The sequence below is a fragment of the Kryptolebias marmoratus genome, linkage group LG17, assembly GCF_001649575.2.
Source record: "Kryptolebias marmoratus isolate JLee-2015 linkage group LG17, ASM164957v2, whole genome shotgun sequence".
Classification (NCBI taxonomy): Eukaryota; Metazoa; Chordata; class Actinopteri; order Cyprinodontiformes; family Rivulidae; genus Kryptolebias; species Kryptolebias marmoratus.
The window spans coordinates 23,503,300-23,531,293 of NC_051446.1; the positions used below are offsets into that span (position 1 = coordinate 23,503,300).

At 41.2% G+C, this 27,994-nt stretch overlaps 1 protein-coding gene across 2 annotated transcripts; it reads left to right on the forward strand.

Moving 5' to 3' along the window:
• Nucleotides 1-455: 455 nt before the first annotated feature.
• On the forward strand, nt 456-27,461 carry scn4aa (sodium channel, voltage-gated, type IV, alpha, a). 2 transcript variants are annotated; one of them, XM_037980920.1, is made up of 28 exons: nt 456-647; nt 7,049-7,352; nt 8,444-8,562; nt 8,683-8,772; nt 8,850-8,978; nt 9,205-9,296; nt 10,523-10,795; nt 10,879-10,942; nt 11,077-11,218; nt 11,337-11,534; nt 12,301-12,471; nt 12,567-12,696; nt 14,077-14,315; nt 14,394-14,567; nt 15,590-15,946; nt 18,353-18,814; nt 19,447-19,488; nt 19,601-19,733; nt 19,824-19,978; nt 20,069-20,242; nt 20,361-20,483; nt 21,205-21,486; nt 21,585-21,638; nt 22,044-22,181; nt 22,259-22,363; nt 23,261-23,531; nt 23,618-23,728; nt 23,857-24,018. In XM_037980920.1, the coding sequence occupies exons 2-28, from the start codon at nt 7,098-7,100 to the stop codon at nt 23,871-23,873; spliced, it is 4,500 nt and encodes a 1,499-aa protein (XP_037836848.1). In that variant the 5' UTR covers nt 456-647; nt 7,049-7,097; the 3' UTR covers nt 23,874-24,018. The 2 variants fall into 2 exon arrangements, with proteins under 2 accessions (XP_037836848.1, XP_037836847.1); XM_037980919.1 differs by having other exon boundaries at nt 459-647; nt 23,618-27,461.
• The last annotated feature ends 533 nt before the right edge of the window (nt 27,462-27,994 follow it).

Here is a 27,994-nt window from a genome sequence, read left to right on the forward strand (position 1 = left end):
ACTGAAATATACCCATTTTTGTGTTTTCTATGGTTAGTTGGTTGTGGCAGCCATCTTGAATCAGTTTGGCTCCAAAAGTGAATCAGTTGTTGATGGTCATCCGGTGATTGTTTCATGAAAGTTTCAGTAAAATCCGTGCAGCGGTTCGTGAGATATTTTGCTAACAGACACCGGCAAATCCACAGTCTTTATTTTTTTCATTTTCACAGTTGTTGCTTTTTATTTTAACATCTTTTCCCTCTGTCGATCCGCCTCTGCAGGAGCTCCTCTCAGTGACACCTGACTTTGGGAGAGTTGAGAAAGCTGCAAATGTTTTCTGATTTTTGTTTTCCTGCCTGCGGAGCGACCAGCTGTGTGGGAACGGCCCTGATCTGGCCTCACCTGGACCGGCTCCTCCAGTTTCACTGCAGGACGCCACCGTGCGTCAGAGACAGCTGTCCTGCACCCCCACCTCCACCGCCCGGCTGTCACAAAGGGAGAATAACCTCCGCAGGGTAGGACTTTAAGGAAATCCTTGATTTTTTCCCTGCAGGTTTTGAGGATTTCATGGATTTTTGCTCCATGGTGACTCCTGTGTGAACTTCAGGCTGCAGGTTGAAGACTTTCTGAATGATCTTCACAACTGTTCACATTTCGGTGCAGCGGTGGTGAGTTTATTTGAATCTTCTCACTCCTTTAGGGCTGTTTTCTGTAATATTTACTGTGAGGTGACATTTTTCTGTCAGGCAACGAAGCAACAGAGGGTGATTGAAATGAAGAACTGTGGTTGTGCTTGGGGAAGTTTTTATTTCTGGGCTCTCTGTCAAAAAACAAACAAACAAACAAATAAATACATGTTCCAGAAGGTTATTAGTTTGGATCTTGAGTCAGCATGTTTTCCTGTTTTTCCGTACATTTTTTGCATTTTTCTACTTCTGCAGACTTTGAGCTGTTTTAGCTTTTTGTAACGAAACGTTCGGCTCATTCCGGAGACGGGTGCTCTGACTTTGGGTTTTTGTAACTTTTACGAATATTTAACTTTCTTTACAAACATTTTCCCCACAGAAACACTTTGAGGTCTCTCTGATTCCTTCAGAAACATTAGCTTTAAAATCTGCTTCAGCTTCTTGCTCTGTTTTTGGGCTACTTTCAGTTTTTGATACCTTTCTTCTACATTTAGCTTTTAGCCAGCCTTTGGATACTTTTAGCTAGTGTTTTGCTACTTTTAGCTTTTAGCTAACTTTTGTGATATTTAGCTTCTGGCTAGCTTAGCTTTTTCTGCTTTTAGCCTTTTGCTACATCCAGCTCTTACTTATGCTTTTAGCTTTTTGTTATCTTTTCAATACTTTGAGCTGTTTGCTAGCCTTTGCTACTTTTAGCTTCTAGCAAGTCTTTAGCTATTTTTTGCTTCTAGCTAGGTTTTTGATACTTTTTGATAGTAGTGATTGTTTAGCTACTTTTAGCTTTTAGACAGATGTTTGTTACGTGTGTCTGATGTTCTGCTTCTTTTGGCTCCAACAGCTCAGTTTCAGCTTCTTCAGCAGTCGTTCAGCGCTCTGCATTTCTGCAGAAAATGCATTATCTCTAGTTTTCGTCATGAGTTTCTGTCTGCCTTTAATCTTATGAGGACATTTTAACAGAGATGTTTTCGTTTCGCTCAGCTGATCTGTGGGAAATTTGTAAATGAAGGTCATTCTTGGCCTCATTTCCCCACCTACCAGGTGAATAATCAGCTCCACATGGCCGTAATATCCAGTGTGGACACTTTGCAACCTTCTACCCCTCCACCATGCCTGCTCTCACTGAGGCAAAGTTTTATTTTTAGCCCATGTGTTCATGGCAAATTGGCACGGTGCTGTGATGCTGTGGATGCTCGTAACTAACCGTTTCTCGGCCGTTAATCCGTGTTACCCATATCAGTGATGTGAGACCATTGGACTCCATGCAGCCAAACCAGATCTTTGGACATGGAGGAGGACGAGGAGACGTGTTCATTTTAGATCCTGTCAACAGAGAATCTGAAACTCTTATGGATGGGCTCCTGAAGGCCCAGCACTGCTAATGCAAATTTCAGTTGAGACAGAAACCACTGGGTTATATTTTTTTAAGGTCTTAATGTGAGTTTTATTTAAATATTTAATTTAAAACTCTTTAAAAACCAACCACCATCGTTTTTATCGCTGCTTCTTGATGTTTATGCCGTGCATTATGGGTAAACGTGGACAATTCTGTTGTCTTCCTCTGCCTGAGTGTGTTTGCGTGTCTTGCATCACATGTTCTTGGACGCAGAAGGTGTCGGTTTTGAGTTTCTTTCACCAAGTGAGCCCATGTGACTGCTTGGCCAGGACTCTCTAACTTCCAGAGTATTTAAAAGGTGAAGCGAGGTTAAAGATAAGCTTCTCTTTTCAAAGAAACAACCACGATTTTTTAGTCTACCTAATCGAATCAGACACGTAGACTTTATCCTGTTTTGATCGCCCTCGTCTGTGTTTTTTAAGGACTCTGCTGGTGTTCTGAATATGATAATAGCTCCCCCTGGTCCCCAAAGAGATGGATGGAATATTCTCCAGATCGCTTCCAAATCTCAGATTTCTGTTCAGTGGGTGCAAAGGCCAAATGGCTCAGTCTGAGGCAGGAGAAATCTGTGCAGGAGGCTATTAAAGAGCAACAAAACCTTCATCTTTTTATGTTATAATTATACCCCAAACTGAGTGACTTGCTCTGTTTGTAAAAGCCCATATTGGAGAACAGTTGCAATCAAATATTCAGCTCCTGTTCTCCTGTTAAAGTCTGGATTTATAAATCAATTATATACACGTCTGTCAAAGAATTACAGAAGCCAGGTTTGGCTTTTTAGCTCCTCTTCAGTGGCTCCTAATAACTTTGACCAACAGTAAGAAGGACATTTATTGTTTATAATGACAGAAGTACTTTTCTACTAAGATAGAAAAATCTTATTTTAAGGTTTTGCCATCTAAAGGGTTCTAAAAGGATTGAACTCTTCCACATTTTGGGACATTTTAATGTGACAAACCAACACAAAGTGGTGGAAATGTGCCCCGTTGAGTCACCACTTTCCAGTCTGTAGGTTTGGGGTTTGTCTGAACCAGATTTGCAGCTTTGCACATCTAGAGAATTAAATATTTTCCCGTTCTTCTTTGCAGAACAGCTCAGGCTCAGTTGGATTGGTTGGAGGGCGTCTGTGAACAGAGATTTTCAGGTCTTGCCACAGATTCTGGGTCAGATTTAGGTCAGGGCTGGACTTTGACCCATGATTAGGCTTCGATCTGACCTGGTTCTTTGTAGCTCTGGTTCACCTCAGTCTCAAGTCTTTTGCAGCCTCTAACAGGTTTTCTTCCAGGATTCCCCTGAATTTAGCTCCATCCGTCTTCTCATCAGCTCTGATCCGCTGCCCTGTCCCTGCATGGCCACAGCATGATGCTGCCACCACCGTGTTTCACAGTGGAGGCGGTGTGTTCAGGGTGATGCGCAGTGTTGGTTTTCTGATGATGGGCTGCACAGAGCTGTTTTAAAGCTTCAGATATTGTTTTATTACCTAACCCTGCTTTAAACAACTTTATCCCAGTGTGCTCTGTAACAAAACGTCTGGATTTATTCTGAGATTAAATTACACACAGGTGGACTCTATTTACTAATTAGGTGTCTTCTGGAGGCAGCTGGTTGTTCTGGGTTTTAGTTAAGGTTAACGAAAACATGCCACACTTTTCAGAATTTTGTCTGTAAACAAATAAAAAAAAACACATTATTTTTCTTCCACTTCACAATCATTCGCTGCTTCAAATACTTTGAAGTTTTGTGACAAAATGTGGAAAGGTTCAGGGGGTGTGAATACTTTGTTGAGGCACTGTGGATGTATGGGTTATGTGCATAGATTTAAAAAACGCCATGAATTTTCCCTAGCAGCTTTGAAGTGTCAAACCTTTATGGGGATTTTTATGAAAAACCTTAGAAAGTCTGGGGTTTTTTTCATTCAAGACTCATAAACTCAAGACTATACTGTTTTATTTGGTAGAAGAGAGGGTGTGAAATGGCTCTTTTTGTAAGAAAAGTTGCAGCTCCCTGCAGCTAGCTCCTCATAGCTTGTCAATATGCAGTAAAAGAGGCATTCACGAATAGCACCAGCTTGTTTCTTAGCAGAAACATAATGCATGTATGAATAAAGTGCAGCAAGTCATAAAAAAAGAGTGAAAGATGCGATGGGCTTGACCCTGACGAATGACCGAGGTGATCCGGAGGTGATCCGGAGGTGGAGTGGCCCCTGCAGGGTGTGAAATGCAGGGTTAGACAAGCCGTGAGAGAGCAAACAAGTGTTGGGATTTGAACCCGTGAGAAAACAAGACACAGGAGCGAGGCAAACGCCAAAGGATGTCTGGATGAAAACCCTTGTTTGCGCTGTAGATTTGCAATTTGTCGCCAGCTGTATGTGCCATTAAGACTTATGGTTTGGTGGAGATAAAGTGATCTGAATACACGATGATTTATCTCTGAGGACTAAGTAACTTCTAATTTTTTTGCATAAACCCATGTTCTTGTTATAAAAGGGTTTTGCAGAGATGAATATTGGTATTCACATTCTGTGACTGACCAGTGTGATGAAGAGGTGTCTACGTTACTCCCCTGATATCTTCAGCTAGAATGTCACAGACCATATGGCCTTCTCTGACATGCAAGATGATATATATGTATATAATACTGTCGGGGAAGACTTCTGAAATATGCCTTTTACCCTCCTCTTCTTCAGTTTGACTGACTGCGAACAGGCGTGTAACGAGTCGGCTTCAGTTTGTTATGAAAGTAAAACCAATACTGGGAAGAAAGTGCAACCCTGATAGAGCTTTTTGTGGACGGCACGGTGAACTGCTCCCGATTTTTCAAACCTTTTGATGATATTATGAATTATTATTGATCAGCATGAGCTAAGAAACTACAGCACACCGCTCCATATATAGGAGTGCAGATTCAGTTTAAAGGCGCCCGTTATTTCAGTAAAAAATGTCACTTTAAGATTAGCTATCTGTTTTGAAAAAGTCATTTGTGATTTATTTATCTTACTAACTAGATTTGTAGGCCTTCTGGCACACAAACATGACATTACATGCCCTTTAACCTTTTGTATTTTAAATTTTATATAGATACTTTTACTCCAGTACAAATAATTTTAACCAGTGATAGCCTAAGATGGGTTTGGGACCCAACTGTGGTCAGAAATTACACTTAAAAATCATTGCTAATAGCGTATTTTTGTCATTAATCCATAATAATAGGACAGCCTTTGTTGCAGTTATTTTTGTTATTGTTGAATTGGTTCATTGAAGCACCTTTTGTACACTTTAAACAGTCCTGTTTGGGGCTGTAAGTCTCTGTCACTGGTATTTTATATTTATATTTGAGAACCGGGACTCTGAATCATTTGCTTGCTCCCTTAAACTCAAAATCAAAATAAAGTTTGTATTTACAAGAATAAGTTAAAATAGAGATGACATTTACAGAATCTTAGTGTTAAATACGCTGCTGTTGTTGATATTTTAGGGCATAGATGTGGAGAGACGGTGCAAAAACATTTCATCTACCTAAATGTGCAAGACAAGGCAGCAGCTTCAGGCAGACTTTGAATTGTGGGACGAAGCGTCTTTAAAAATGGACATTTGATTGCTTCAGCAGTGACACCTTGATGTAATGCAATCAGGAAATGTTCCCCGTATGCCGCCGAGAAACACATCTACATCAAGATGTGTATTTTAGGTTTGGCTCAGGGTCGAGAGCAGAGGGGCCCACAGCTCCCAGAACGGGAGTTTTGAAATGTTATGATGAGACGGGTGCCTGGAAGGGACCGCAGAGGGAGATGGAAAGCCAGGTGTGCTTTTGGACACTGTTGTTTTTTTTGGCGAAATAAAGAACGCCAGACTTCGGTAGTGGTATTTATTTCAGGGAAACTGAGAGGCAACGTCTGATGTGTGCTTTGGTAATTATGGCTTTTAATGAGTTAAACTGCAACAGTTGCATAAAAGATAGATTCAGAGCCCTAAGCGTCTCGTGGCAGGGCGGTTTCGGTGAAGTTTGGGGCGCAGAGGCAGGGGCTCGGTGTGTTCAGTGCACAGGAGTCAGCTCGGTAAGATAAGTTGGCATGCTGTCCTGTTTATCAAAGGGATGTGAGGCGCAGAGCGAGGACTCAACCAGGGAGGAATGAGCAGAGTCATCGGGCTTCTGAAACACGATGCTGCGTCTTGATTGCCTGCAGCAGCTGTGCAGCCACTGTATCCCTTCGAGCGTGCGTCTCTTTACAGGCGCAGAGATGCAGAATTTCATGCTCAACTGAGGTGGTTTGAGAAAAAAAAAACACAATCATGTCTGCAATCAGCAGCTTTTAATGTATTGTTTACTGAATAAACTTATCCTTACAGAGTCTGATTTGCTGATTTACCACATCAATATTTTTGTTTCTCTTAATGTTGCTCCTCTTATTCTGGGCTTCTATTTTTATAGCTCAACCTAACGTCGTCCCTGACTGCTTGGAGATCTCCTTGGTCTTTATTCTGTGTATTTAGCCCTGCCAGAAAGTTCTGCAGAATCTGGGGCAGATCCAGATGCAATCAGGCTGAGCACAGGTAGATTTACCTGAACTCATTATAACTGTGAACGTCGAGTCAGCATACACATTATTGTTTTCCTGTTTATCGTTTCTTCTGTAAACATTTCGACGTCGTTTCAGCTTTTGTTCTGCTTGTTTTACCTTTTACAAGTCATTCAGGACTCACTGTATTTTACCAAAATGGAAATCTTTCTTGTTTATTAGTAATTCAGGAAAGCTTGGACAGCAGGAAATCATAATTGAAGTCATCATTACATGTTTATAGTTTTATTACACAGTTTTATCTTTACTTCACATCACTGAATTAGATTGTTCTGAGCACGTTCACTACATAAAACCCCAATTATGTTTTTATTTTTGGGCTGTAATAAAAAACACCTAACTGGGTGAACCTTTTTGTTACATCAACCAGCTTTATTTCCTGTTTTTTGTATTTAATCTTTTCTCTCCTTTCTCCAGCTCCTTCTAGGGAAACCCCGGCGTGGTGGTCTCCCTTCGCGATGCAAAGATGGCGACCCTGCTCCCTTGCCCAGGCACCAACTTCTTCCGCCGCTTCACCCAGGAATCGCTGGTGGAAATCAAGAGGCTCGCAGAGGACAGGAAGAAAGCAGCAGAAGTAGAGGGCCATGTCGAGGAAGAACCGCTGGCCCCACATCCTGATCTGGAGGCTGGGAAGAACCTGCCCCTAATCTACGGAGACCCTCCTCCGGAGCTGCTCAACACGCCTCTGGAGGACCTGGACCCCTTCTACAAAGCACAGAAAGTCAGCCTGAGCTCATCACAATCAGATCACACATTTAAGAACGCCGTTCTTACACAATATGACATAAAACACGGCAGGACCTAACATACATTTCTGTTATTACGGCTGCATGCCTCATAAAAGGTATAAGGTTTCATTTGTGGTATGCATAAGCTGCAATGAAATTTTAGATTTATTTCAAGATGTCATCAACAAGCAGTCCCTCCAGGATTTTGCGGGCATTTTTTGTGATTGTTGCAGCTAAAATGCCTGATTTCGCGGGGCATTTTCCTAAAAGTTGCGATTTTTTTTTTTTTACTAAAATCAATAAACAACCATAACTTTTAATATATAAACCAAAAATACTTCCTAGTTTTGTAAAATAATTCCCAACAAACATTGACATTCTCAAAAGGTGCTTTATTTGAGAACTTTGATAGCTTCTAAACTGACATTCATGAGCATTTCTGGATCGTCCCTGGTCTGCAGCTCTCCTCACATGTTTTGCAGACACAAAGTGTTTGTCGATGCGTTTATGTTCCATGATTACACTGCAGGACGTGCAAAACAGCTGCAGCTGGGGAGGAAACTGGTTTGCTGAAATCTTTGTGGGCAAATGTGAAGCATTAGCGCACATTTTGGCTTCGGTCGCTGCTCCTGCACGCTCCCGGCATTCTGATGTTAACAGGAAGTGACGTCACGTGTCTTCTTCCTGAGTTATTTGGGGTTATTTTGTATTCCACGCTACACAAACCCACAAAGAAGACACTAGACTGCAGAAACGGTGGCAAATAACTTTAGAAACAATAAATATTGGGTTAAAGTTGCGGTGTTTTGGGCAAAGTTGCAAAAAGTTACGATTTCGTGGGGTTTGCTTGATTTTGCGTTAATAGTTGCGATCGCAACATCGCGAAATCCTGGAGGGTCTGAACAAAGATTTATTGAGATATTGTCTTGAAACATTAAAGGGATAGTTCAGATCTTTTGAAGTGGGGCTCTGTGGAAAGCTTGTGAACACATATTATCTTACCTGTCTGCTTGAAACCCTTTCCACTTCAAAGGAGCGGAACTGTCGCTTTAAGTTCTCTGAACGATTCTGTTTGCTTTTTCAGACATTCGTCGTGATCAGCAAAGGAAACACGATCTTCAGGTTCAACGCCGACCCGGCTTGTTACATTCTGAGCCCATTTAGCGTGGTCCGGAGAGGAGCCATCAAAATTCTCATACATTCATATCCTTTCAGCTGCGCTTTGATTTTAACTTATCTTTACGTGGATTTGCCTTCGATAAAAGCAGCAGAGAGCCGGATCAGTTCCAACAGTTCACGCTCGTTTCCTTAATCCAGATTCAAGTTATTTAGCATGTTCATCATGATCACAATTTTATCAAATTGTGTTTTCATGACGATGAGTAACCCACCAGCATGGAGTAAAACAGTCGAGTGAGTAGACTGGATTTTTCCCTCACTGTATTTTAATTATTCCGGAGTTGCTCCTGTTTCTAACTCGTCTTTTACAGGTACGTTTTCACTGGTATTTACACCTTTGAGGCAACAGTCAAAGTGTTGTCGAGAGGCTTCTGTGTTGGTTCTTTTACATTCCTTCGAGATCCATGGAACTGGCTGGATTTCATGGTGATCAGCATGGCGTAAGTGTCTGAGAATATTTTCATTTAGAATAATGTAGCTGGATCTGTAGAAGGAGTCAGAGGAGGTGTTTAACTTGTATTAAAAGACAATATTGTGCAGATTTTTGTAACTTTCTACTTTGGTTTCTTCTTCTCACATTGTAAGAATACACCGGACCATAATTACATATTATTTTAAGTCAAATTGGACATCTGATTTTTATTATTTTTTAATATTTTTCCACAGTTACGTCACTGAGTTTGTCGATCTTGGCAACGTGTCGGCCCTCAGGACATTTCGAGTACTTCGAGCCCTAAAAACAATTACTGTGATCCCTGGTAGGCTTTCTGTTTCCTCACATTTACTGTCTGCCTTTGTGTGAGCTTTTGTTTGTCCTTCTGTTAGCAAAATATCTCACGAACCATTGAACGGATTGTAATGAAACTTTCAGGAAGTGATTGTTGATTCTACAGCTTCAGCTTATTTACTTTTGAGGTGGCCGCCGCAAATAATCAGCCTTATCAAACAGAAAAATGTCTAAAACTCGGTCAGCTGTGCAGATATTGAGCTAAAATTTGGTGTTGTAGTAGCTGAGACTCATCCCCAACACATACTCTGAGCTTTAACAGATTGCGTGAGCAAGCTGACAGATGATGTCTTTGTTCAAGAAATGGAAGTTTCATTTTAGTTTGGCTTTACTTATAAGATGCAGTACTACATATGACTGTGTTTGTTGCCATTGCACTTCTGAAATCAACATATCGACAACTAGAAGCACTCAGAGAGCTCAAACCTCCAACAAGACCACAACGGGATTAAAAAACAGTACGATCCGGAAAATAATCTGAATCAGAACCAGAATTTAATCTGTTGTTTTTTTTGTTTCAACCCCAACATTTCCTGAACATTTCATCCGGATCTGTTCTTTAGTTTCTACCTGATCAGACAAACAAACCAACGGATACAACCGGAAACTAAAGGCTCACACGTAGAAGCAGAGACGAGTTTTTAACAAAGGGGTTACCTGTGACCTTTAACCTTTGACCCCGTGAACCTTGAAATCAACAGTGATCACCCCTGACCAGGCGTCCAGCTGTGCAGTTTGACATTCCTGCATTACATTGTTGCAGAGTTAAAGCACCGGTTCAGCTGTGATGTTGACCTTTGACCCTGGAACCTTGAAATCAATCGCGATCGCTCCTGACCTAAGGTGTCCAACTGCACAGTTTAATTTACCTCCGTTACATGGTTCCACAGTTAGAGCACAAGATCATCTGTGACCTTGACCTTTGACGTCATCACCTTGAAATCAACAGTGATCACCCCTGATCCATGAGGTGTCCAGCTGTGGAGTTTAACATTCCTGTTTTACAGCGGCAGAGTTAGACCACGGGCAGATCTGACCTATGACCCGATCACCACCAACGTTTAGTTGCTCCTTGTACCATGTCATGTTTGACATTTCCTGGAAATGTCATAAAAATCTGTTTCATCTGTTTCTGATTGATCTTGGAGACAGACGGACCGTTAACCGTCAGTGACGCCCTGACTTGTGTTTCCTCAGGCCTGAAGACGATCGTGGGTGCTTTGATCCAGTCCGTGAAGAAAATGAGCGATGTCATGGTCCTGACGGTCTTCGCCCTCGCCGTTTTTGCCCTCGTTGGTCTTCAGCTCTTCATGGGGAACCTGCGTCAGAAATGTGTGCGATGGCCCATTCAGAGCGAACTCTTCGATGCCACGTCAAACGACACGCTGAACTTCAACACCACCTTGGGTGTCAATGAGACAATGTATTCCAACAGTACCTTCAGTTTTATTGAATATATTGAAAACTCGGGTACGTTTCTCATTTATTTCATTTTTTTATGGCAATACTTTTCCATTATGGAGTTGGTTTCATTTCCTTTTCTTTGATTCTAGAAAATCACTATTTTTTGGAGGGCAGCCATGATGCTCTAGTTTGTGGCAACAGCTCTGATGCTGGGTATGTAATATATATGGAAGATATCTCAGTTATGTCTTTAAGATGATTTGCTTTCGTAAATGATGCAAATCAAACAATCTGAGATGAGAAAAGGCATTGATAGCAGTTCTCTAATGTTTCTTCTGTGTTGGTAGAAAGTGCCCAGAAGGATATACGTGCATGAAGGCAGGGTTGAACCCTAACTTTGGTTACACCAGCTTCGACTCCTTTGGCTGGTCCTTTCTTGCCCTCTTCAGACTCATGACGCAGGACTTCTGGGAGAACCTTTTCCAACTGGTTGGCACTTTTTGTTTTATTCGTAGCCACTTCATCCAGCCTGATTAGTTCTAGTAGTTACATTTACAGGGAAAATTTGTCCTAAGTTCTTGTAGCTTCTTTTTTGCTCCTAACCCAGATCTTACGAGCGGCCGGTAGGACATACATGCTCTTCTTCGTGGTGGTTATCTTTCTGGGCTCCTTCTACCTCATCAACCTCATCCTGGCTGTGGTGGCCATGGCTTACGACGAGCAGAATCAAGCAACTCAACGGGAGGCCATCGAAAAAGAGGAAGAGTTCCAGCGTATGTTAGAACAACTCAAAAATCAAGAGCAGGTAACGATTACAAGTCATCCAGAGGAGAAACGATCTGGTTTATTGGATCATTAGCTTGTAGCCTAAAACAACAGCCTGATGATCAATGGGTACTCCATCTGATTTTAGAAAACAAAGATCAGTTAAATCAAACCAGAATCATAAGGAGTGGGAGGGAAAATAAAACTATACAGCTGCAACTGCTTATAATGTCCTTAAAAACAATCTTTCAAGAAAGTGTAACAGATCAGCTAGGTGAAAGCATTTTCGATGCGCATTGAGGCCATTCAGACTTGTATTTAACGCAGTCTGAATGTAATCGCATCACCCAAGATGGACGTTAGAGCCAGGTGTGAACAAGATCTAAGGCATCCATCCATCCATCCATTTTGTTTAACACGCTCGATCCTGTGCAGGATCATGGGAGGCTGATGCTTATTTCCATTAACCGAGAGGTGAGGTACATCCTGGACAGGTCGCCCATCCATCACAGGGCTACATAGAGACAAACAGTCCTTCATGCACACACTCAAACATGCAGACATTTTAGAATCATCAAACAATCTAACATGGAAGGTTAGGTTAGGTACTCCGTGCAGAAAGATTGCAGCAGAGTTTTGCGTCATGCAGCTCGTCTCTAAGGCAGATTTTTGTAATCATATAATCTCAACATAACCTACTGTCATATGACAGCTCACAGCATGCTAATTGCTTTGTTTTAGTATTGAAATCACAACCGCTTTTTGTCGTTAGAAATAAACTGAAAATTGTACATTTTACCAAACAGGCTCAGGTTCATGGAAGTCGAGCGACTCTGACCAGTAAAAAGTCACTCAGTCAGCACACAGCGTCTGAAAAGTCAGATTATGAGAATAATCCCAAACACGACGAGGCTATAAAGGACTGTAATGGGAGAATTATTCCCCAGCTGATGATCAGAGCGCCCACCGTGGACGAGGTTAGTTGGTCACTCTTACACACAGTGCTGCCTCTTTTATCTATTATATTGTTTCATTCGTACCTATTCAAAGAATTTCTAATCATGTTCTGTAGTCTGCTGTAGATTACGAGCTGAGAAAGAAGTCACTGGACTCGTTGCACAGCACGCTTCATCTAGACGAACCGGGCCTGAAACAGAGATCTGGAAGTGCTACAACTGTCCTTACTGTAGCCGCTATGGAAGGTACAGCACTTTAACTTTGCCACAAACTGCTCATGATCCCGACATGAGGGATATATTTTCAAGCATCGATTGAAGTTAGTAATACACCAACAAAAGTCTGTTTCAGGGAACTACTCAATAATAACACAATACCAGTGCCGAGCTTTATTGTCATTGTATGCTACAATGATTGACTGAAATGTTTTAGCTTTTAGTTAGCCTTTTGGTGCTTTTAGTTGGTCTTTTGGTGCTTCCAGTTGGTATTTTGGTGCTTTTAGTTGGTCTTTTGGTGCTTTTAGTTAGTCTTTTGGTGCCTTCAGTTAGTCTTTTGGTGCTTTTAGTTGGTCTTTTGGTGCTTTTAGTTAGTCTTTTGGTGCCTTCAGTTAGTCTTTTGGTGCTTTTAGTTGGTCTTTTGGTGCTTTCAGTTAGCCTTTTGGTGCCTTTAGTTGGTCTTTTGGTGCTTTTAGTTAGTCTTTTGGTGCCTTCAGTTAGTCTTTTGGTGCTTTTAGTTAGTCTTTTGGTGCTTTTAGTTGGTCTTTTGGTGCTTTTAGTTAGTCTTTTGGCGCTTTCAGTTAGCCTTTTGGTGCCTTTAGTTGGCATTTTGGTGCTTTTAGTTGGCATTTTGGCACTTTTAGTTAGTCTTTTGGTGCTTTTAGCTATTCTTTTGGTGCTTTCAGTTAGTGTTTTGGTGCTTTTAGTTGGCATTTTGGTGCTTTTAGATGGCCCTTTTTTCTTTTTGTCTTTTTATGATGTAAAGACTTTGAACAGCCTGGTTGCTGAAAAGTGCTATACAAATAAATTTAGCTTTTTGACCTGACAGTGAAACTTTGTTTGCATTTTCCTGTGGATGCAGCGGGACTGATTCGTTGTTGCTCCAACAGACTCTTCACAGCTTCGGGGAAGAAACTGTGTTGGAGTCTGTTGGTGCAGAAATGCTTGTGAATGGAGTTGCAGCAATCCTCTTTGGTCTTCACTTCTCTGTGACCAACTGTTTGCTTGTCAATCTTCTCAGAATTACTCGACACAGATGGTGTTGTTCATAACCTCTCCACAGAGCCCCACTTCAAATGGTCTGGACTAACCCTTTACTGTGTAATAGCTGTGATTATCAAGCAGTTGGCAGGTGATTTTTATTGTTTTGTGCTTGTCACAGTGAGGCTTATCATTCTGTGCGCAGCTGAGATCCCTGTCAGCATTTAGCGTCGAGCCCTCACGGCGTTTAGCTCTGTGGCTATTTTCATCCAAGTACCCCAAATGGAGCAGCAATGGCATGAGTAAATACCACTCATTCATGAGCTGCTGAATCAAATACGTAAAGATAACCTTTGCAGTCATGGCAGCAATAGTTAGAATGTGTTAAATGTTTCCCATTTCCCACCTCTGCTTTTCTTGTTGGTCTAGAGTTGGAGGAGGCTCAGAGGCCGTGCCCGCCATGCTGGTACAAATTTGCAGACACGTTCTTGAAGTGGGACTGCTGTGTGTCCTGGATTGTCTTTAAGAAGTGGGTACACTTTGTGGTCATGGACCCCTTCGTTGACCTGGCAATTACCATCTGCATCGTGCTCAACACCCTTTTCATGGCCATGGAGCACTATCCCATGACCCCGGAGTTTGACAGCATGCTCTCCGTGGGAAACCTGGTCAGTATCTAATTTTACACTAAAGTAAATGAAAATTTCCAACACTTCAGACAAACTTTTAGGCGCTTTGCTTTTCAGGTTTTCACCGGGATCTTCACAGCTGAGATGGTTTTCAAGCTTATCGCCATGGATCCTTATTACTACTTTCAAGTTGGCTGGAACATTTTCGACAGCATCATTGTCACCCTCAGCCTGGTGGAGCTGGGGCTGGCGAACGTCCAGGGTCTGTCAGTCCTTAGGTCCTTCCGTTTGGTAAGATATAATAATGATTGTGTTTATCTGCATGCATTGGGGTAGCATAGACCCACTATGAGTAGTCAGTATCTTACCTGCAGCAGACGGCAATCAGAGTGAGCTCAGTTTGGTGAATCAGGGAGGAACTCTCACATTAGAATCAAGCTCAAAACAGGACCTATTCAGGAGTGGCTTTTTGATCTAAAACAACTCAAATTCAAGCTTGAACAAATGCTAATTTAGGCCCTTTTATACCTTCTCACTTATGCGTGAGACAAATATTTACTTTGCGGTTTGTTTGTTTTTTACCCAAGCTAACAGCATGCACAGAAACTGCTAATTTTATCCAGCCACAGATTAGCAATGACTCACAATTCTAGTTTCCAAACAAAAAATATATTTAAAACTCAAAAGCAATCATTTCAAGCAGACAGAGAGCTGTTTGTTGGAGAGATGGAACAACACCTGGCAGATTCACCTGATCAACAACAGCACATTTTTAGCTACCTTCACCCCCGACTGGCTGGCTGCAGTAGTTTTTAGGTCCCGCCCCTACAGGTACACAAATGGGACATTTTTCTGACTGTTGATTAGTTCTTACTTTGCAGCTTTATCTTTAAATATGCATTTTTAATATTTTTGGTTTCACCTTAAATAAAAGTGTCCCGTTACACCCTGATTGACAATCTGACACCCAGTTAGAGAGTTGGGAGGGTGTGTAGGCGGGACTTTCGTATCAAGGGTCTGATGTTCCTCGTGTGGAGCACCCGAAAAACAAACATTTTAGCTTCGGTTTAGGAAAATGGAAGTTAACAGAGTTACTTTGTCCATCTTTATTTATGTCGATGACGTTCCCGTGAAAATTTCTCACTGATTCTCCAAACTGAGATCACTTTGACTACTCTCTAACACAGGTAAGATACTGACTACTCATATATACTTCACAAAACCCCATTTAAAAGCAAACAAGCCTTCCCTTTTAAGAGTAGAATCAATTGCTGTGTTTTATTTTCTGCTTTTCCTGTTTCTGATGGAATTAGCTTCGCGTCTTCAAGCTGGCGAAGTCTTGGCCCACGCTGAACATGCTGATCAAGATCATCGGTAACTCAGTGGGAGCTTTAGGAAACCTGACTCTGGTGCTGGCCATCATCGTCTTCATTTTTGCCGTCGTGGGCATGCAGCTCTTCGGAAAGAGCTACAAGGACTGCGTGTGCAAGATCTCGGAAGACTGCGAGCTGCCGCGCTGGCACATGAACGACTTCTTCCACTCGTTCCTCATCGTGTTCCGCATCCTGTGCGGCGAGTGGATCGAGACCATGTGGGACTGCATGGAGGTGGCGGGTCCTGCCATGTGTTTAATCGTCTTCATGATGGTCATGGTCATCGGAAACCTAGTGGTGAGTCCAGCTGTTAGCACTTCCATCGCTGGTGCCTCTTTTAAATCTGAAACATGCAGATATTTCAAAGCAAAAACTCAGAACGGGACAAAGGATGAGTGGATACATTAGAAGCAGGGCCGGTATGAGAAGCAGATCAACTCAAGTGCACATCCAAAATCTAAAACCTGAACAACTGCCTCTGCTGTGAAGCTGTTAAGCTGACAAAGTGTTTTGTTAAATCTAATAAGAGAAGGTTTGTAGACACCATGCCTGTTGTTAACCTTTCAGCTCAGGTCTGCCAAAGACAGACAGATGCAGCTCCATTCGTTATGACATTATAGCAATATGTTATATGCTAATTTAAACACAATATAAAGTAATCCAGAGCATATTTGGAACATTTTGAAAGTATGAGATAATCGGTAACACAGATTTGGGTGAATCTGTGCAAAAAGCACATTTTGTGATGTTTTGAGGGGAAATCTGGAGCTTGAAAATATTGTCTGCGACCTTTTATTCTTGGCCTCGCAAAAAAAAAAACAAAAAAAAAAAACAAGGCCTCGCAGGTTATCAGTCGCAGACATCATTTCAGTATCATATTTAATTACTAGAGCCAAAACAATTTCCTCTCAGGTTATTCATAGAAATAAAAAGGAAATGGCTCGTCGTCAAGCATTGACTGACCTATTCCGTCAGCCACACAGTGCCAAAATCTCTGTTTTTTTTTTTGTATTCTACAGTCTCAACTCTTATTTCCCCGTGTGATTGCCTCACTTAAAAGCAAATATTATATTTAAAGGCATCAGAGGAGGGAGGGGTTCAGATCAAATGACTCGAGCATTAAACAGTGGTTTTGACCTTGACTACGTGCTAAGATCTCACTGAAGTCGGCATGCTACCGCTGAGGGAACAAACACAGACAGCTGAGCGAGCAGGTGGCAAAGGGTCCACGCTGGGTGTAAAGTCATCTGATAGCAGGTTGAATGGACGTGATCATTTTGCCTATCAGCACTGCAGCACTGGGAGCAAAGTGCGTGCATGAAAGGGATAAGATGGTGAGCTGTGCAACATTTTGGGAAAGACTTTTCTATTTGCTGCTTTTATTTTTGCTGGAAGGGTAAAATGATTTTGTTGGTGTTTCCTTTTTAAATGTCTCCCCCCAAAAAAACAAACAAACAAAAAAAACTTTACACATCATCAGATCAATAGAACTAATCTTAAAACAACTGAGAAATCTGAGTGATTCATTTGAAGAAACTAGAAGGATTGTTTTGTACTCCACTAACTCTATAACCACTGAAATAGAAACACACTGGAGTGGCCAGCTATGCTAATGAGGAGAGAATTTGTGCCGCCATCTTGGTAGGTGCTACGTGGCGACTTTAGTTACTGCAGCATGGCAGCAAACCATGAATTTATGAGAAAAAAACAGAACTCAGCCAAGAAAATGTTTCTATTAATTGTTATAATTATCAGAAAAAATTACCTTTATCTATTTTATTTTGAAAAACTAGTCTAATACACTGTATTATTATACCTGAGGGTCGTAGTTCTCTCCAGATTAATCTGCTGTAATTAATGTAAAGCAGAATAATGATGTTAGCATATATCAGCTAACTGAAAATATATTAATATTAGTGACATATTTTCTTAAATACAAACATGTTTTACCTAATTTATAGGTTAAATCTATATCTAAATAGTGAATGAGCATATAGGTTACACCTTGTCTAAAAACTGAAGTTTACCTTATAAAAGGCCTAAATATTTTACGAATTATGAGGGAAAAAGTCCATGTTACATCCTGTAAGTCTGAGGTTTGAGTCTAACTGCAATTAACTACACACCCTGGTAGCAAAGCTGTGTTTACACTGAGTAGATATATAAAGCACTTAGTTAATTAAAGTGCAGTTATGGACTGGTCTGACTGGAATGATTACAGCACTTGGTAATTTTATAATGGTAGCCTTCCAGGTTGGTGATTTGTTGCCACTGAAGCTTGGCTGGGCCTGGTGGGAGGCTCATTACAGCATAATCCTGTCCTCTGGTTTTACAATATGCATGACACATGTTTACCTAAGTAAAATAAAGAAGCTACTTTTATGTGTTGATAGATGGACGACACAACAGCAGACCCTAACAGTGACAGCTGTGAATGTTGCCTTGCATTGTCAGTGGCCCCTTCAGTGTTTTTCTATTTCTGTTTGTTGAGTTTGTTTTTGTCCATCTTTACTGATTCACAGCTTGTGCACAGGAACTAGCGAGACCAGTCAGTTTGTGTAACTATGATAAATTGTTAAACCCGAGTGCTTGAATCTAAAGATGATAATGTGTGTGTTTGAGTTGGACCAAAAGTCCAATAGTTCTTTTATACACGTGAAACGTCAGATTTAAGGCATTACCTTCATCACTGTTCCAACTCAGGTGTTGAACCTCTTCCTGGCCTTGCTGCTCAGCTCTTTCAGTGGAGACAACCTCTCAGGAGGGGACGAGGATGGAGAGATGAACAATCTCCAGATTGCCATTGGCAGAATCACACGGGGCATCAACTGGCTTAAAGCGTTTATCATTCGAAGAGTCCAGCAGGTCCTCGGCAGGAAGCCCAAAGAGCCCGATGAGGGTTCGGTGGATGTCGACTCGAAAGCAGAAGCAATCGAGATGAACCACCTGGACACCTGTCCGACTTTTAAAGTGGCAGACGGGATGTTTGACTGTCCAGTTGAAGGCCGGCCCTCTGGATTCATTGTGGATGGAGAAGACTGTCTGAATGTGCCGATCGCTGAGGGAGAATCCGATTTTGAAAATCTGAGTGAGGACGACGAGGATGATGAAGAGGATGGAGACAACTCAGAAATGGCATACGAGACAGATACTCAACAAAATACAGTAAATAAAACACTATCTGTCTGTCTGTCTGTCAGTGGTGTCCAACCCTGGTCCTGGAGGGCCACTATCCTGCATGTTTTAGGTGTTTCTCCGCTTTGAAACACCTGATTTGAATGACTGAGTGATTAACAGGCTTCTGGAGAACTTAAAGACCTGCTGAAGAGCAGCGAAACAACTAAAACCTGCAGGACAGTGGCCCTCCAGGACCAGGATTGGACCCACTGGTCTATATAGCTACCTACCTAGTTATCTGTCTCTCTGTCTGTCTGTATAACTTGATATCTGTCAATCTAATAATCTGTCTGTTAATCCAGCTTTCTAGACGAGGAGGAAACGTCACTTAAGTAGTTATTGTTTATACTGACCTACATCTTAGAAGAGGTCTTAGTATTTTTTTTTTAGAAACTCTTGTTTTTTTCTGCCACCTTCCTTCAAATCAAGCATTTTGTTGACACCGGGGTGAAAAAGGCTCCCTTTAAAAGTCAGCTGGTCTTTTTAAAACTGGAAACAAATAACTGGGAATTTATTCCCCGCTCAAATATTACTTAAAAACAAACCATATGCTAAAATGCCTTTTTGGAAGAAGAATCTTGTTTACATCTATCCTTTCTCTAATTTTCTATTTATTTCAGAAACCCTTTGAAGATGAAACTTGTAACCCAGGACACGTCAAAGTGAGTATGAGCAAAAACCTTCTATGTTCAGTTATTTAATCTTGATTACTTGAGGAGTTCTGTTCGGGACAAATAATTGTCTGACCAAGGTTTTGTTTTGATTCTTGAGTAGCTGATGGGCGCTTTGGAGGATGACGATTCTTCGGTGTGTAGTACGGTAGTCCACCAATCTCCAGAGCCTGAACCTGAAGAAGTAGAAGAAGAAGAACCAGAGCCCGAGGAGCCAGAATCCTGCTTCACTGACAGTATGAACACTGCAAAACAAACAAAACATCGTCTTATTTATTATTTTAAAGGTGTCTCATTAGGTAAATTTTCTTTTCTTCTTTGCTCAGACTGCGTGATGAAATGGCCGTGTCTGACTGTGGACATTTCTAGCGGCAAAGGGAAGCTTTGGTGGAATCTTCGTAAGACTTGCTTCACTGTCGTGGAGCACGACTATTTTGAAACCTTCATAATCTTCATGATCCTCCTCAGCAGCGGAGCTCTGGTGAGGACAAATTTAAAACCATTTTGCCATGAGAGCAAATGCCCTGGTATGGTTTGGACATTTCCACTTTGAATGTCCCCCCCTCCACAGGCTTTTGAAGACATACACATTGAAAGACGCCGGACCATCAAAATTATTCTGGAGTACGCTGACAAGGTTTTCACCTACATCTTTGTCATTGAGATGCTCCTTAAATGGGTCGCGTACGGCTTCAAGACATATTTCACCAACGCTTGGTGCTGGTTAGACTTTTTCATTGTGGATGTAAGTTTCAACCGTGACGTTTCAGAGCTGGTCTGTACACTTTGTAACGAACATTGCTCATACGCCAGGCAAAGTCTGTGCTAACGCTTAAATAGGAATTGTTTTGGTTCTGCCACAGGTTTCCCTGATTAGTTTAGTTGCCAACTGGCTGGGATACTCGGACCTTGGACCGATCAAATCCCTCAGAACCCTCAGAGCACTAAGGCCTCTTCGAGCACTGTCAAGATTCGAAGGCATGAGAGTATGTACATTTTATTTGGAAATTAGCACCACAGAGTAACATTTTAGTACTTTGCATGGCTTAGAATGATTTAGAAGAAGCAAACATGTGAAGTTAAATGAAATATTGTGTTAATTTGATTGACTTGTGTTTGTTAAATGCATGCTTTCACCATGGCTGCCTGCTGTAATAGAGCTGACTGAGGTAAGCGTTCTGACGTCCATTTGTGATGACGTTATTAGCATTTATTAGCACAATGTTTGTTGCGCAGTCTTGCTGAGAACCCCCCTCCCTCTTCACACTGGATGACAACCCTGCTATGGTGTCAAATATTAGCCAGAACATGAAGGGTCTTGGTGACACGATAAGTTGTAGCTAGGCTTCGAGCATGCACAAAACTTTTATAGAAATGTTGTGGTGGTTTACTGTTATGAAGGAAATGTAATGAGGTCCAAGGTGGCTCATGGGGGTCGTGTATCTGTCATGTGTGGCCCTCATGAACCAACATGTCCAAGCACTCCAAAGGGTTAGCGTTTGCTCTCCTGACGCAGCTGCAGTGACCAATCCAAGCTCTTTATGTGCCGATAAATGATGCACCATGGTCAGCCATCTTTCATGATGGCCTTCACACTGAAGGTCTTGTAGGTCATGGAGAGGGTAGCAGAGTCATCAAGCAGTGTGAAGGGGGTTTTGACTCCAAATGTTTCAATAAAAGTCAATAAAAGTCTTTTACTCCGGGCAGGTTGTGGTGAACGCGCTCGTTGGAGCGATTCCCTCCATCTTCAACGTGCTGCTGGTGTGTTTGATTTTCTGGCTCATCTTCAGCATCATGGGCGTTAACCTGTTTGCTGGGAAGTTTTATCGTTGCATCAACACCACCACGGGGGAGCTTTTCCCCATGTCGGAGGTCAACAATCACAGCGAATGCATGGCCCTCAAGGAAGCCACGCAGGAGGCTCGCTGGATTAACGTCAAAGTCAACTATGACAATGTTGGACAGGGCTACCTGTCTCTGCTTCAAGTGGTAAGGAGTGTTTTCTCAGAACTTATTTGCTTTTTAAATAAATATTTGTATTTTAAACTCTATTTCATGAAAATAGGAAATAATCTCTACATTTACAGGCAACTTTTAAAGGTTGGATGGACATTATGTACGCTGCTGTGGACTCAAGAGAGGTAATTATGGTTTAGGCAGTTATACGTCAAATACAAGAGCCTATTTAAGGGATTCTGGACTCAAATCATTAACTTTGTGCAAAAACAAATTAAAAAAAGCAAAACCAGTTCCCTTAACTTTATTTCTTTGACATTAAAAACCAAAGATATTTCATGTTTTATTGAAATTTTGTCACTGTGTATCTTTTCCTGGATTTATGGAATGATTTTTACTCATTTGCAGGTAATTAAATACAAATTATGTCCAAGGAGATGAAGTGAATTAACGCTATGATATAATTTATGGCAAATATGACCAATAATATTATAATTTAGTGTTGGTTCCTTTCACAGTTAGGCTGCTATTTCTTTAAAAAATAAAATAAAATTGAAAGTACTGTAATAAATGTTTTTTTTTCCATTTAGGTTGGGGAACAACCCTCCTATGAGATCAACCTTTACATGTATCTATATTTTGTCATCTTCATCATCTTTGGTGCTTTCTTCACCCTAAACCTCTTCATCGGCGTCATTATTGACAACTTCAACCAACAAAAGAAAAAGATAAGCATAACTTTGAAAAACAAAAATCACTTGAAACCATTTTAAAAATGAATAATTGTTTTGTTTTCTATCTGCACTTTGGAGACAAGGATATTTTTATGACTGAAGAGCAGAAAAAGTACTACGAGGCCATGAAGAAACTTGGCTCGAAGAAGCCGCAGAAGCCGATTCCACGGCCAACAGTGAGTCAGACATAATAATTTATGTCTTGGCCTTTGTATAAAACAATGAGGTAAAATCGTGATCAGTGTCACACTGAGATATCAGCTTCAGGAGACGCTGGACTGTACGATTCTGTCGCAGCAGAATCCCACACACATCGCTGATTTGCCACCAAGGGATCAGTCAACAATGAATGCACAACAAGTGCCGGCGTTACGCTCTTCCTGTCAGATTCAGACTCTAAATAAAGGGCAGGAGGAAACAGAGAAAGCTGTGGATGTGGAGCTGAGGAACCCTGTTTCAGTTGGGCTTCTGTGTGAATTTGTATGACTGTAAACATCCACACGAAGAATATTATAATACCAAATAAATGTGCTTTGTCTTATCTAAATATGGACATAAAAAAATATGCTGAATCTATATAAAATCTATATAAAACTGCCCACTTTTCCAACAAAATTGGAATTAAAACATATGCAGCACTAATGAATCAATTCTTTAATTCTGTATTTGGAAAGCTTTTACTCTGGCATCCATGGGGGGGTGGGGGGGGGGGTTGCAGCACCCTCCAAACCCTTGCTTCCCACAGTCTTGTGTGTATGCGCTCACAGCAGCAGCACACTGAACTGTCGCAGACTTTTTTTTACAATTCTTTCACAGCGTTGGCTGAAAACTGAGCAGTTTAAACTTGGCTTCGAGGTCTGAGACATTAAGAACGAGCATTTTTTTTTATGGTTTTGCGTTTTCAGTGGTCAGCTGGAAGTCTGACTGCAAAGATGTAATAATTCGTCGTGCACCATCCAAATATGAATAAGCTCTGCTGACCTTGACATGTTTGGCCCGCTGCCTCCTTCACTGACCGGGTCTTTATCATCACGGTCCATTTGACTCTCCTCTGTTTCTCTGTGACCGAACAGAACCCGATCCAGGGCATGGTGTTTGACTTCATCAGCCAGCAGTTCTTCGACATCTTCATTATGGTTCTCATCTGCCTCAATATGGTGACCATGATGGTGGAAACGGATAACCAAAGCCCAGAGAAGGAGGATTTCCTTTTTAAACTGAACGTGGCTTTCATCGTCGTCTTCACCGGAGAGTGTGTGTTGAAGCTCTTTGCTCTGCGACAGTACTTCTTCACCAACGGCTGGAACATCTTTGATTTCATTGTGGTCATCCTGTCGATAGCTGGTGGGTACGAAATATTGCAGTCACGACTGTTAAACCGCTTTAGAAGAAGTGGAATATTAATACTGTTATTTCTGTTTGGGTTTCAGGTACAATGCTCTCAGATTTAATCGAGAAGTACTTCGTGTCACCGACTCTCTTCCGGGTGATCAGGCTGGCCAGGATTGGCAGGATTCTGCGTATTATCAAAGGAGCTAAGGGTATTCGGACGCTTCTCTTTGCTCTGATGATGTCCCTTCCTGCCCTCTTCAACATTGGTCTCTTGCTCTTCCTTCTCATGTTCATCTTCGCCATCTTTGCCATGTCGAATTTCGCCTACGTCAAAAAGGAGGCAGGACTCGATGACATTTTTAACTTTGAGACGTTTGGCGGCAGCATTATCTGCCTGTTCCAGATCACAACATCGGCAGGCTGGGACGGGCTTTTACTTCCGATGCTGAACAGGGAGGCTCCGGACTGCGATCCGGAATGCGAAAACCCAGGCACGGCCGTGAGAGGTAACTGCGGCAGCCCGATGATGGGCATGGTGTTCTTCTGCAGCTACATCATCATCTCCTTCCTGGTCGTGGTCAACATGTACATCGCCATCATCTTAGAGAACTTCAATGTCGCCCAGGAGGAGAGCGGCGACGCCCTCTGTGAGCAAGACTTTGAGATGTTTAATGAGACGTGGGAGAAGTTCGATCTGAACGGAACGATGTTCATCGAGTACATCCACCTCTCAGATTTCTGCGATGCCTTGCAGGAACCACTGAAGGTTCCCAAGCCGAATATGCTCCACCTGATCAAGATGGATCTGCCCCTGGTGATTGGGGACAGGATCCACTACCTGGATGTTCTGCTGGCCGTCACGCAGATGGTCCTGGGAGACACGGTGGAGATGGCGGCCATGGCGAAGAGCGTCGAGACTAAGTTCACTCTGAGCAACCCCACGAAAGACTCCTTTGCACCAATAACCACAACCGTACGCCACAAAGAAGAGCAGAGGGCTGCCGTTGTCATCCAGAGGGCTTACCGCAACCATCTTCTGAAGCGTTGCATACGCCACGCTGCTTTCATGCACCGATTGAAGAGGATGGGTAGAAAGGACGAAGGTGACAGTCCTGAAAAGGAGGGGTTGCTTGCTCGAAGGATGGGGGTGCTCTACGGGAGTAATACAGACCTCGCTGAGGAAATGGAGCGAAATTATTTACAATTTCTAAACACAGAGACAACGTCACGCTGTAAAGGGTCCCAATGTGACGAAGAGCCCCCTGAGCCAAATGTTATTGTTGTCCCTGTTGAAATCACAAACGAGGTGTTGTTACATGCTGCCCCCAATCGACAGGAAAGCCTGAAAGAGTCAGTTGTATGACGAAGATAAAGATGTCTTACTTTATTTTATAAGTAAATAAATCAGTGCTAGTCAATGCAGAGCTTCTGACGTTAACTTTCTTTTTAAAGAACGGTTCAGATCTTGTTAATGCTATGCTATAAGCGCTTTAAAATAACCTCCCTCCTCCATTTTTGTTTTTACTTTTACACAAAAAAAATCACTAATTTATCTCTTCTCGGATGAAAAAAGCACTGCGGACCACAGTCAACTTACTAAATTTTCGATTTTAGTAAGTAATCCTAAAGTTTTAAGATAAACGAACTAAACAGCAGTGCATTTTAGGGGTTAATAAATTAACAATTACTTGGTTGGTGTATTTGAAGCTGTCGATGTCACCCGCAGCCTGGAAAGGAAACAAACCAAAAGTTTCTGCAAAGATTAATAATTATAACCTGAACTATGAGCAGATACTCGGTTTCATCACATCTCTTCAGACTTTAAAACGGTTCCTAATCTGATTCATGTTCTCGCCCTCCTTACTGTAAAGATTACGGCTGTTTCTTGTAATTAAGTGCAGAATTTTCTTTGAGGAGTTTGATTTGTACATATGTAAATCCGTAAAAAAAGTAATCAACATTTGTCTCAGTTTATATGCACTATTTATATCCGGTCCTGGTCAAATTTAGAGCCGATTATGTCTCTATAATCCACTTTCTCTGTAGAAATGTACGCGTCTTAAGCTTTTTTTTTTTAGGTTTTTATATAATTTTTTTGTCTCTTTAGGTGTCAGATGATCACAAAGCTCAAAGCTGTCACTTTTTTCCCCATTTTATTGAATTTACTTTGCAACAAATAGCTTTAAACATCTCTGAATTAGATTTTTAAGAAATTCTGTCAGCATTAAAGTTGCTGATTTAGGAACAAAAAGTCGGTTCTTTGGAAATTATTTTACATTTAAAATGTTTTTTCAGGGTGCAGAGTTTGTCTGTTCTGAGAGTTTTGAGGTGACTCTAAAATTCGATTAATTCACTTTTCTCCAAAGTGTAGATGGCGTAAACCGAACAGCACTGTGCAAAAGTCTTGAGTCGCCTCTCAAGAAACTTTCCTGTGATCTTCGAAGTGATTTCACGAGTTTTATTTGGACTTCAGCTGCTTTTTCACGAACTTTCAGTCCATTCCTCGAACCTGACAGGATAAAACGAGATCTCTTTAAAAGATTACAAGAAAGCCTGACTCCTTGGGTTTGATTTAAACAGCTGAAATAAAACCAAACGACATTTTTAAGGGATGTTTGGTGGATTTGTCTTGATGTAGACAGGTTGTTTGTTTAAGTCTTAACTAAATTCAAAATGTCTTACATTGAACACGCTGTGCAGAAGTTTTAGGCACCTTGAGTTAAGTGGTACTGTAAAAAATAAAGCTGTGAATATTTATTTTCTTATATATTTAATTGCGCACAAAGTGCTGTAAGTAAACAAACAAGCATTGAAGCTCAGTCCTTTTATTGGGGCCTGCACAGGAAGCACTGGAGTGCATGAAGTCCTTTTTATTAAATATAGGATTTTAATTTGAGGCTAACCTTTTTTCTCCATTAGCAAAAGTTTCCTAACCTTGCATCACGCGCTGCTTATAAAACCTGTTTCGATACGAGTTTTAAGCCCGATTTGTAATATTTTTAAGACCAAGCAGCTTAAAGTGTGCGTCGGCTTCGGCCTTCAGGAAGTCCAACACCCAGATTACTTAGCAGCAGAGCCATGCGGGTTTGATTTTAGCGCGTCTTGCTGAAATAAGCAAGACCTTCTCCGATAGCAACGATTATCTGGGCTGCAGATGCAAAGCTGTCGCGTCTGGATCAAACCTCGCTATTTCTCTAAGAGGGACGTCCTGTATTATGTTTATCATTGTTTAAATATTACTACTATTAATAATAATCCATAACGCTGGTTTGGAGCAGAATGTTTGCTCATTATTTCTACCTTACCTCAGTCCACCCTGAGTGACTTTAGGCTCAGAGACGGTTGTTGTGTCTCTAAAATATAAGTTTTTACATCATTTATGTTGGAGTCACATCTAACAGTGAAATCCATCTAATTGTTTTGAATTTTAGATCATTAAAGTCCTTCACAAAGTGGCTTTTTGCTCCTGTGTTACTAAAGAAATTTAAAATATATTTTTAATTAAATATAGGTTTTGAATTATTCATAAATCTATGCATTTTTGTTTTCATTTCTCTCAAACTCGGCTTCAATCCCGAACTGTTAAAAACACCCGAAGTGCCTGAAACATTCTGCCTGGTTGTGTAATTTAAATATGCACTTTTAAAGTTTCTGTTATTTTTTATTTTTATTTCTATCCACGTGCGTCTGCTGCTTTCCCGTCGGCCCTTTTGGAGGAAACCCAGAATGAATTAAAAATAATTCGGACTGTTTTCTCCATCCGAGCGTCGTGTCCTGCTGCTGCAGCACTTTCTGCTCAGATGTTTGTAACGTGACCTGCAGCACTTCTGTTTGAAATCGAGACTCTGCTGCAGCACTTTAAAAAAAAAAAGAAGCCTCCTCTGATGGTTTGCTGAAACTCTCAAGACAACGACTTCAACTTGTTTACATTTCTACTGGAGGAGAAGCTTTCAGGGGATTTTTCTGGCTCATCTACAGTCACTGTTGCATCTTTACGTATTTTTTCTTCTCCTGAATTGTATATTTGTATCATTTGTTATTGTAAAAACTAAGTATGTTAGAATAAACAATTTCTTGTAGCTGAAACTGAAGCTGTGAGCTTATGTTGTCAGGAGCTTTGTTACAGTTTTATTTGTTTTATTCTTTATTTTCTCATGTCTGAAACCAAACCAGCCCTTTGCTGTCCTCTGGTGGTTTTATGGGTTAAACACCATCAGAAATAAGATTTATTTATTTTAAAAAAAGATAAAAATCAAGCCTGAACTTTTCAGCAAGTTAGTTTAACAGAACAAGATTAATTCAAAGGAATTGTTGGGTTTACATTTGTGTTTTTTTTCATGTTTTATTTCATTTTATGTTTTTTGTAATATTAATTATGTTTTTGCCCGTATCTGTGTGTGAGCTTGTTTGTTAGTAAAACTGCTGGAGAGATTTTCGGGAAATGATGTTTGGATGATCGTCCACGGTCCAGTCAA